The sequence below is a fragment of the Xiphias gladius genome, chromosome 14, assembly GCF_016859285.1.
Source record: "Xiphias gladius isolate SHS-SW01 ecotype Sanya breed wild chromosome 14, ASM1685928v1, whole genome shotgun sequence".
In the NCBI taxonomy this organism is placed as follows: domain Eukaryota; kingdom Metazoa; phylum Chordata; class Actinopteri; order Istiophoriformes; family Xiphiidae; genus Xiphias; species Xiphias gladius.
The window spans coordinates 9,085,580-9,096,819 of record NC_053413.1 but is presented as its reverse complement, the minus strand read 5'-3'; the positions used below and the strand labels follow the sequence as shown (position 1 = coordinate 9,096,819).

The 11,240-nt window shown below is 39.6% G+C and overlaps 1 protein-coding gene across 2 annotated transcripts; it reads left to right on the top strand.

Annotated features, from left to right (window-relative positions):
• The first annotated feature begins 1,542 nt into the window (after positions 1-1,542).
• On the top strand, positions 1,543-9,491 carry LOC120799143 (phosphoglucomutase-1-like). Of its 2 annotated transcripts, none has more exons than XM_040144082.1 (11): positions 1,543-1,815; positions 4,186-4,348; positions 4,675-4,821; positions 5,085-5,210; positions 6,333-6,523; positions 6,656-6,810; positions 7,074-7,189; positions 7,286-7,421; positions 8,380-8,563; positions 8,739-8,867; positions 9,096-9,491. In XM_040144082.1, exons 1-11 carry the CDS (start codon positions 1,558-1,560, stop codon positions 9,183-9,185), a joined length of 1,695 nt encoding a protein of 564 aa, XP_040000016.1. In that variant the 5' UTR covers positions 1,543-1,557; the 3' UTR covers positions 9,186-9,491. The 2 variants fall into 2 exon arrangements, with proteins under 2 accessions (XP_040000016.1, XP_040000017.1); XM_040144083.1 differs by lacking the exon at positions 1,543-1,815 and adding an exon at positions 3,517-3,549 and having other exon boundaries at positions 9,096-9,490.
• Positions 9,492-11,240: the final 1,749 nt, after the last annotated feature.

The following is an 11,240-nucleotide window of genomic DNA, read 5'->3' as shown; positions in this document are numbered from 1 at the left end:
ATCAAAATGTTTTGTGAAATGTAAAATACACTAAAATGCAGTTAACTTGTTGTTAAGAACCTCATACCATGGCATAAAATATATCTTCACTCACAGTGTCTCAGATGTCAAAGGTTATAGAGAAGAAACTAAAACAGCCCGCCATATATGAGCAGTTTTTGTATTGGGTCACATTGACTCACAGTGTACTGCAGTGATTCCCAACATGGGAGGTGGGACCCACTGAGGAACATCTAAGGGGCTGGGAGAGAATTAACAGGATATGAAAGACTACAAAACATAGTTCTGACTTTTCTTTAATTGTTTCTTTGTCTTGTGAAATACTGTACAGATTTACTTCTTTTGTCCTCTTAAAATGATTTAAAAGTAACAATCTGCTTACAACTTAACATGCGCAACAAGTAAAGAGGGGTCCCAGATAGACAATGCTTCATTTTGAGGGGTGAAAAGGCAACAAAAATGAGAAAACACTGCCAGAAATAACACTCATCTTTACCTTATATGCTCTATTTTTGATACACTTGCTATATTTTATTTAACTTAAATAAATAAAAGTATGATGGTGACTTCATATAATTCTAATATGCATTTTGGTCTGGATATAACTTAAAATAGATGGAAATGTTTTCCCAGATCAGACCGTCACTGACCAAGACTATATATATAATATCCTGTTTGTTATTATGAGCTGTCAAATGTTTGCATTCCTGGCACCTGTCAGACCCAGGATGGTCTTTCTGTGTCAACAGAGATTTGGCCCAGAGTATTGTGAACTTTGTTTTTTAATGCTAGAGTCTGGTAAACAAATGAAATACATGTTCATGCTGTTACCACACACTAAAACGTTCTGTATGTTGCAGCAGGAGGTTGTGATGCCAAACTCTTGTGTACCATGTTATAAGGTACCCTGATTAAAGCAGCGTTGTGCTGTTTCACGCATATGCCTTCCACTCCGATTTGATGTTGCTTGCATAATTAGATTCAACAAATTATGTTTGTTTTTTAAACAGTCACCTTCTTAAAACCACATATCAGTTTGCGCTTCTAATGACTCTCTAATTGCTCCTCTCAATCTCTTGCTCTCACACTCAGCTTTAAAAAGAGTAAATATCCTCTCCTAAAATAGTGCTAAGTGCATCTTTGATGAGAGATGTCATCCTTCTTTTTGCATATCATTAGTCCAAGCACAGCTGCAGCCCTTGATGGACAAATGGCCCCCATAATACCTCAGTAACTCCCAGTCAGACACACCCAAACACACACATGCCTTTGTGACTGGGCCTGCAGCCTTGACAGTGATCTCCCTGCACATGTGTGAAGGAGTGTCTTCAGTTACTTCCTCTGCACACACATTAGTTTGAAAGGTTATTTTGGGCTGCAGAAGTACCACTGTAACCCTGTTCTTCCAGTGAAATAATAGGAGGAGTCTGGATTTTACCCTCCCATTCTGCCCCTGTGTACCATTCCCCATGTCCACGGACGGGGGATTTCCCTCCAAACAACAGGTTCCCTGGCCCTGTACGCCACAGCATTAGTTTGGAGCTTCCTTTTGAAACAATGGATGACAGTCCTTTGCAGGTGCTGACTGTCCCTACAGCACCCTACCCTGACCAGAGACCTGGCACCAGTGGCCTGAGGAAAAGGGTCTCTGTATTTCAGTCCAGAAGGAACTACCTGCACAACTTCATCCAAAGTATCTTCTCTTCCATTGACCTACGTGACCGCCAGGGTTCAACAGTGGTGGTGGGAGGAGATGGACGCTTCTTTAATGGAACAGCTATTGAGGTCATTGTGCAAATGGCAGCTGCCAACGGGGTCAGTGTCACCATGTGTGTGGATTTACTTGCCTTGTGTGTGTTTGTTAGTGTGTGTGCATACTGTTTAGTGTGTGTATGTGTAGTTGTGTGGGTGGGTGTGCCCATGGGTAAATGGGTCACTGTGTGCAGATCACTTCATGTATGTCAATGTAACCTGCCCTCATCACCTGTTATTATCACTTTGTTGTCGTTGGTTCTACCAGCTTAATGTCTTAATAGCATTAGTTTTTGACACAGTGTAGTATTCTGAGTATTTTGAATGAAAGATTATGTATCCTGGATGCAACATGTTAAAGGTACAATTTGTAATCCAAATGTAAACAAAACAGTAGGAAACAGATTATTTGAACTTCAACATTTATTGGCATTTTTTAAGAATATTACATTATTATAGAAAAACATGATTAAATCAAATTAAAAGTAAAATATAGTTTACACTCTGTCAAGGGACTCACTGTGTGCATAAATTCTTAATATCTGTCAGTTGTTAGAATGTATTTTTGCATTGAATTAGCTGGGATTGACAAAACCGTCTGAACTCAAGGTCCACTTACTGTCTTTTACTGGTGTTTTCAACCATATTATACCGTCCTCCTAAAGTAAAAATAGGAGAAGTCAAAAAAGTGCTATGAATGAAATCATGCAAGTTATTGATCTGATCAGACCCATGTGCATGAAAACTGAGCAAACGCCATCAGCTGATGTGAAACAGATGAAAGCTCTTGAAAAAAAACATAAGCGGACCTTGAGTTGGGTTTGCTTTGCCGAACTGCATCTGTATTTCCGAGGTTGAGAACTTTTATGCTTATGGAAAAGTTGCTTACATTAGGGAGAGAATTTGAAAGGTTAGTATATTTTATATTAGCATTGCTCTAGAGATAGCAGTGTCAGTCAGTCAGTTGGTTGGTCCACCTGTTTAGTCTGGACTGACAACTATCGGATGGATTGCCATGAAATTTTGTACAGACATTCATGCCCCCCCATGATAAATTCTGATAACTTTGGTTAACCTTTCACTTTTCATCTAACACCATCATCAGGTCAAAATTGTATAATGTCAGTACTTTGGTTTATGACTAAATACCCACAAAAATAATGACATTCTCGCATGAAAATGTATAATGTTCAGTTTTTGTTGAAATTGAGGTGTTGGTTCCACTGTATGATCATTTTGGATTCTGCAGTTTGTGGTGCCGTTGAACTGTATTACTATATTACTATTACTAACTATATTACATTACATTATATTAACTATATTACATCATTATTCAGTCATAAAACTACTATTCAATCAGAATATTTTTAATAAAATGTCCAAAGTTAGTGAACAAAAGAATAGTAAAACTACAATAATACAGACATAAAATGTACCACAGACTCAATTATTGGCGCCCTTCACTAATATTTGTTTGCAGAACCTTTGGCAACACTGACAGAGACTAAACATTTCTTGTAGCCATCTAGAAGCTTTTTCCGTCAGTCTGCTGGTCATTTGTGCCACTCTTCCATTGCTATGTGTTCAGGCTCTTTTAAGTTTGCAGCAGTCCTCTTAGCAATGGCAGATTTCAGCTCTCTCCAAAGGTTTTCAATGGGATTTAGGTCAGGACTCATTGCTGGCCAGTTTAAAACAGTCCATCTTTTCCTTTTCAACCATTCCTTTGTCCTTTTTATGCAGTAAAACCCTCATTCATTGGTTAATTCAGGTCATGTGAACAATGAAAATTAAGCACAGGTGAGTCTTTTATTTTGTTTGAGGAACTAATTTAAATTCATCAAAAGGGTGCAGATAATTGTGTCGAGTGTACATTTTATGTCTGTATTTTTTTATTTCCCTTTATGAAAGCATTTTTTGTTGTTGTTGTTCAGTAACTTTGGACATTTCATTAAATATTCTGATCATACAGAATTGTTTAATTTGCATTATTTCTGAAGATATTCTAATCTTTACTTTATCTTTATCTGTACTTAAAATTCTGTAGGTAGCTGCTGCTGTAACTGCAGCTTCTGCTCTCTTCAAAAAGAGACATATGAAACCTGCTTTGTTTTCTACTCTCTTGCCAGCAGCATCCGTGAGCTCTCTGTTGTCCTCAGGTTTAAATTACACAAGCTCTGAGCTTCTGATGCTTCCTTGGATGGATGATACACTTAGTGGGATTCAAAATACACTTGCACGTCACAAAACTTGCTCTTGATGTACCGTAACTGTCATTTATTAAATGGAATTCTAATCCCACTTACTTTTAGGAAGAAGCATGACACACCAAACCTGATATTCAGTGGCATTCCCACTCCTCCCCCACTGAGATATATTTAAGATACACAATCATGCCATGCCACACTCACACACACCTGTGTGACATTTCCTCAGGTGGGTCGTCTGATCATCGGACACCACGGGATAATGTCCACACCAGCCATCTCCTGTGTGATAAGGAAGTACAAAGCTATTGGTGGCATCATCCTCACTGCTAGCCACAACCCTGGTGGACCTGATGGAGACTTTGGCATTAAATTCAATACTGCAAATGGAGGTATGGTAACTGGAGAGGAGGATGCATGCAGGGGCATCAGCCAAGTGCAAAATAGTGTTACAAGAGAAGTCAAACATTTTAACAAGGCTGTATAAGGCCTCATTCAGATATGTGGCACAGACACAGCACTGAGAGATAAAGTTTGAGACTCTGTGTGGACATAAATCTGGACCTAAGTTAAAGCAAATCAAAACAATGAGCACAGTTTTACCAATAAAATCCCAGGTAACGCTGGATATTACCATCAGTATACTGACTGTATGTAGCTCTACAGAACACTACCTGTGAATGTCAACGTAAAACCAAAGTTTTTCCACTTCATCTAGGACCAGCCAAGGAGGCTGTCACAAATAAGATCTTTCAAATCAGCAGAACCATCGAGGAGTTTGCCATCTGCCCCGGACTTCGAGTGGATCTGACAACCCTGGGAAAACAGACCTTTGATCTGGAGAACAAGTTCAAACCCTTCACAGGTAAAGTGTCGCATTAGTCTGTCACCATTCACTTCAAATTGGGAGCCGATAGAGGCAATGAGGGAAAAACAGATATGTGGATTGATTCTAGAGCACTGCAAAATTCCCCCTTATTGTTGTATATATAAAAAATACTTTACAACTCTTACGATCAAATGTAAAATCTGACTCATTTGATTAATTGTTGTTATAAGACACAAGCTCAAATCAAAGATTCACTGACAGCTAATACAGTTTTATCTCTCATCTGTGGTTGGGTCCAGTGGAAATTGTGGACTCCGTGGAATCCTACGCTAACTTGTTGAGGAATATCTTTGACTTTGCGGTCCTGAAGGAGCTTCTGTCTGGAGAGAACCACATCAAGATAAGACTAGATGCCATGCACGGAGGTGAGAGAATAAGCATGTCATCTCATGAAGATATTCTCCATTACGTTGTTAACGAATGACAGAAAGATTATCACATTCAAATTTACAAATTTTGCATTAAAAAAAAAATCTTGATTCTGATGGTTTTATTTGCTGTATCAATTAAGGTTTTTTTTTTTTTAAATGTTGTTCTTTTAGCTCAGTTAATTTAGGGGGTGTACATATAACTCTTATGGGCTTGAAAGCAGACTGGGCCTTTGGCATCATGTCAACTTCCAATCCTCTTTCTTCCTCCTGTTCCTCCGCTCTTTTTAATTTCAAATAAAGGCAAAAATGCATTCCTAAAATTATAAAAGGGGCATACCGGCCAGGTTATGTAAATTCTTCTCACAATGTAGGCTCAGAGCTGTGTGACTTTCTGACTGAGTCATGTGTTATAAGGATAAACAACATGTTCATGATGCTTATGTTCCTCACTTGTTTGCATAAGGTCAAATGCAAGGGACAAGTCAAGCCACAAGTCAGTACACAACCGTCTGTATGCTCTCTCAGTCATCAAAACATCCAACTATTGCTTGATTTTTTAGTGTGTCCATTGACACAAGTGCTTATCAATCCCAATGCTATCGAAATACAAACCATTTACAGTAGTCATATCAGTTCTGACAATGAGCAAAGTGTGCCACTATGACAGAGAAATCAAATTCACAGAAGTTTTCAATCCTGTTAGAGAGTGTTGTTCTAGATTTTCTTCTAGCACTGGACAGGTGACATGAGGTTGTCGGAACTTCAGAACAGTCTACAATGATTAGGTTACTAAAGCTATTTCGAGTGTCCCCAAACAATGGAACTGAAAGTAGTGGTTGAACGGTCTCACCAACCCCCTCAAGCTCACACACACCCAAACCACCTCCACCGCAATGACAAGTATTGCGACTGATAGGCTAATTTGACTAGATACCACAAATCTCCGACACTATAAACCTGGCCTTACTCTCAGTTTCGATCACTCTCAAAACATAGCTACATTGTTCATGTTTGAAAACTGTTCGTACAACACCAGATCTGACTTCAGTAGTTCATTATTGTCCTTATATCAGTCTTCTCTTATCCCTGCCTCTGTCACCTCTGTCTGCTCCCCAGTGGTAGGACCATATGTGAGGAGAATACTGTGTGAGGAGCTGGGCTGTCCTGCCAATTCTGCTATTAACTGTGTGCCAATGGAGGATTTTGGTGGTCAGCACCCAGACCCTAACCTCACCTACGCTGCAGATCTAATTGACAGCATGAGTGATGGACAGTATGATTTTGGCGCAGCTTTTGATGGCGATGGGGTATGTGCGCTGATTTATTATTTCTTTATTTCTGCTCTGAGAATTTATAAAATGAAATCCAGTAAACACGATATGTCACACTCCACTTCTGGGCCTTGACTTCAAACCTCTGTCTGCCTGTCGGCTGTCTAGGACCGTAACATGATCCTTGGTAAACACGGCTTCTTCGTCACCCCATCTGACTCTGTGGCTGTGATTGCTGACAACATCTTCTGTATCCCATACTTCCAGCATACAGGGGTGAGAGGTTTCGCTCGCAGCATGCCCACAAGTGCAGCCTTAGACAGGTAAAACTTTGGTCTGGCTTTAACATATCACTGTCAAAACAGCGAGCCTTTGATTTTCCAAGTTTTGGCCAAGTCAAACTTAGAGTTCTTTAAAAATATATCTGATTATATGATTTAATCGTTGCATTTCTGTTGACGTACAATGAAGACATAACGGGCAATGTATATATTAATCATGTTGTTATTTAAATATTGCCTTCTATTGGTGTTTCAAAGGTTCTCTATGCTTTCTTAGAATACCCTTTCACACTATTTCCCTTCAGAGTAGCCAAGGCAACAAAAATAGAGCTATATGAAACTCCCACTGGGTGGAAGTTCTTTGGGAACCTAATGGATGCCGGCCGACTGTCTCTGTGTGGAGAGGAAAGCTTTGGTACAGGTACTGTAATCTCTTCAGCAAGTTATTAGTCAAAAGACGTTCCATCTCAACTGAAATACTGTGGGGGGGGGGGTAAAATATCATGTCGTCTTTCAGGTGGAGACCATATTCGGGAGAAGGATGGGCTTTGGGCCGTGCTGGCATGGCTGTCCATCCTGGCCACCAGAAGGCAGAGTGTGGAGGATATTCTTAAGGACCACTGGCTAAAATATGGTAGAAATTACTTCACCAGGTGAGGTGTGGATACTGTCACTTATATAAGAAAAACACCAGTGTTATTCCTGAGTTTGTCTGAATTCATGGTTGTACAGCACCCACCATCATAAAGCAGTGAAAACCACTGACACTGAAGAGGTCTCATACCACAGAACATACTCCTGCTGGCTACTTTGACAATTTGGGCCGAGTCTTTCCCTCATCTCACTTGACACAAAATGTTTTTAAATCACAAGGATGTAATTCAAGATGACGGCAAAAAAGAATAAGTGAGAAACAGGGGTTTAATTATTTCTGAGCAGGAATATATATATATATATTTTTTTATTATTTATCTAATACAGATGGAACTATTATAAAAGGTGGTCTGAGAATCCCCAGTGCTGCTACATGTAAAGATGCATGCAGGCCATGACTGACATCTAGTGGACAACATGTGCCATTACACATTCTTTCAGCTCTTGCACTGTACAGTAGATGAAAACTTTAAAATGATGATGTCAGGGACTCTGTGGTCTCTTAAAGATAGATGTGGATATACTTTCAACCTGAAGCTTATGATATCTGTCAGTTGAATTATCATAAATGATTTTAAAAAAAGTTTAACTGTCCTACAAATGTTTCCTCTGCTGACTTATCTTTGGTTATAAATAATCTTAAAACACTGCACTAGCAAAGAAATGTACATCTGGTGGGTATTGTAGCTATAGCTGCTCTACGGCGGCAAACGATCTTCTTGTAAAAACTATTGGGGTTCATTTGAAATTTCGGACCGTTTTCACTGCCTGAATCAAGATAAAATCACAAAGTGCTAAATACGAAACTCTGACCGTTACAGGCAAATCAATAATTCAAAACCACAATGTCTGTGCCATGTAACTAAAAGTGAACATCCAAATAAGGATTGAGATTTTAGAGCATAATAATAAAGCACTTCTAATTTTGTTATTAAAATCAGTTGTTGTTTGGTCCAGATATGACTATGAAAATGTAGACATAGATGCAGCCTGTGAGATGATGGAGGATTTGGAGATCATTATTGCCGACAAGTCCTTCGTGAAGCAGAGATTTGCTGTGGAAGACAAAATCTACCAAGTGGAAAAAGCTGACAACTTTGAGTACACAGATCCTGTAGACAGCATCATCTCCAGGAACCAGGTACATGGCACACACTGAGCTGTATTCCTATAATGATGAGGTTGTTATGTGTACAGATACAGGATGTAGCCAGTGGTCACTGGATATTTGGGCTCTTTCAGCATCAGACCCACCCAGCTGTGCCTGCAAATCCTGAAAGCCTCACATGGTCTGTGCTGGGCTGTTTTTGCTGCAGGGTCTGCGGATAATCTTCTCCGATGGTTCTCGAATCATCTACAGACTCAGTGGGACAGGCAGTGAAGGGGCAACAGTTCGAATATACATTGACAGCTATGAGAAGGAGCTCATTTTTGAAGACACGCAGGTAGAGTATCTAATTGAATGTATAGACTAATTTGGCCAAAATAGCCAAATCTTTGAATCCACAACCCCAAAAAACATGTTAATTTGAACATTCTGGAATAAAATATCTCCAAGTCAAAATACTCATATTCAATATTGCTTCTAGTTAAATACTAATGACAAAATGCATTAATGGCATATGGCAGCCAGGTGCGTAGGTCTCTAACCATATCGTCCTCCTTTGGGACAGCTGATGCTGGCACCCCTGGCAACAATCGCTCTGAAGATTTCCCAGCTCCATCACAGGACAGGTAGAAGTGGGCCATCAGTCATCACATGATTCCTTGATCATGGCTAAAGCAATGCCCTTGTTGTTTTGTTTTTTTCCAGATTTTTGTATGAACTGAGCTTAAATTCCAAGTGTAGCTGCACGACGTGCTTTCGTCTGCATTCTAGGTTGAACTATACTCAGTGGATATCCCTGTAACACATTAAACAGCTTTTTATTTTTGGTTTATGTGTGACGTGTGTGTTTTTCTCATACGGCAGCAACTAGGCTATATGTTTTGGTCCATGTGGATTTTACTTTTGTTACCTGTAATTGTAATTGGTACCAATGAGTCTCTGGCAAAAAGAAGCAGGGGTTTCAAAATCATCAGCACTCCTAGAGATCAAAACAACTAATCATGACATAATGTTGTCTTATTAAAAACAGCATGTGGTTTGAAAACACCCGTTTCATTTCCTGTCTGAAACTCTTTTATAGAAGCGTCTATTCTCACATTGTTTTCTGAAACGTTGCTTTGCACGGTCAGGGTGTCAGCTTTATGGGTTTGCAGAGAGCAGTGCTAAAAAATGTTGACAGGTTGATTTTGAAGAAAATAAGAAAGCAGCATACAGTTTCTCACATGAATAACATTTCCTCTTGCACACAGTGCTCATTTTCAAATTAAAGAACTGGGTGTTTCCTGCCATGAAGCTTCAAATTATTATTTGGATCATTCTTACTCTGTCATTCAGGGGAAATTAAGACTCATCAGCAAATGACGACCTGAAACTGAAGTCGAGCATGTGGGTGCTTGAAGATGAGCAACGACACGCCAGCTTGTGCAAGCGTAAACACAAACATATCCTTCCGTTTTTGGCATTAACTGTCCTGAAATTTACAATGAACAGCAAAAAGGCTATTTGAAGGAAGAGGTTTTAAATCATTTTGCACAGTCTATCAACAGATTTTATTGATCACACTCTGACTCCATCTTCGTTACTACACCAAGGTGAAGCAGAAGACGTTAAAGCTGTGGCAGGAAACATTTTGAAAGGAACTTATCCAGCTCTGGTGGCTACATGATTTCCATCGGGACAGCAGCAGCAGCGGACAGCAGTCCGCTAACATCTGGTCCAGCTCTGTGATCACTCATGCCCTTTGAAGTACTGTACCTTTCTCGCAGTTTCATTTCCATATTACACTGAGCCTGAAGCCCAACAGGAGGGAGACACACCGCGTTTAGCCCTGGTTCCCCTGAGGTGATTTTTACTATGGGTTTTAGTTCCCCCGATAGGTTTCAGTGGAAGTTCAACCATTTTTTGAAAAAAATAATGGATAAACTGTCATTTTTAAGGTACATAAATAGCATGGAACGTTTTAGAAAGGGAACTATGGGTTAATGGAAGAGAAAATCAAAGTTGCACCAGTACCAGAAAATAAATAAAATAAAACAAAAGTTAAATGGAATTCAGCCTTCATTAGTGTTACTATTTACAACTGTGCTTAAGATAGTGGAGATATGTGCCAATAATTCTGGCAAATAGGCCTTCTTCACAGACATTTTAACAAAAATCGTGAATAATGGTGTATACTGGCTACATATAACACACAGGAGTTGAGGAAATATCCAAATCCTTTGATAAAAAAATAGCAATGCAACTATGTAAAAATACTCCATTACCAGTAAAAGTTCTGCTTTCAGAATAGTAAGCCAAAGTACGTAAGTATTATCAGCAAAATGCAGCAAGAATAGTAAAGTAAAAGTACTCATTATACAGGAAACGGCTCCTCCTAAGGTTAACATATATTATCATAATTTATATTATATTACAAGCTTAGGCAAACGTGTTAGCAATAAGCGGCATTTCCATGTTGTAGCTGGTGGAGCTGGAGCCGATTTGAACTCACTGTTGGGTAGTTCAATCTGTAATCGTGGCATTTTATAAAATGATATGTTTTGTGTGTAAAAAAGCGAATCTGAGTTTAAAGTGGCACACGACGGAAACAATAGTAGCCCAAAACACGTACAGCAGTTGCGTAGATAGCTACGGACAAGCCCCCGGGGGGCCTCTCGCTGCATGGTCTCATGCCCCTCGGGGCGGGGGCTTTGCGGCAGCCATGGGGAGC

Bases quoted from the DNA above. Each gene is read 5' to 3' on its own strand.
- LOC120799143 (XM_040144082.1), top strand. From the start codon at position 1,558: ATGGATGACAGTCCTTTGCAGGTGCTGACTGTCCCTACAGCACCCTAC. The intron at 8,564-8,738 runs GTACATGGCACA...TTTTTGCTGCAG, and splicing joins GCATCATCTCCAGGAACCAG to GGTCTGCGGATAATCTTCTC. The intron at 8,868-9,095 runs GTAGAGTATCTA...CCTTTGGGACAG, and splicing joins TCATTTTTGAAGACACGCAG to CTGATGCTGGCACCCCTGGC.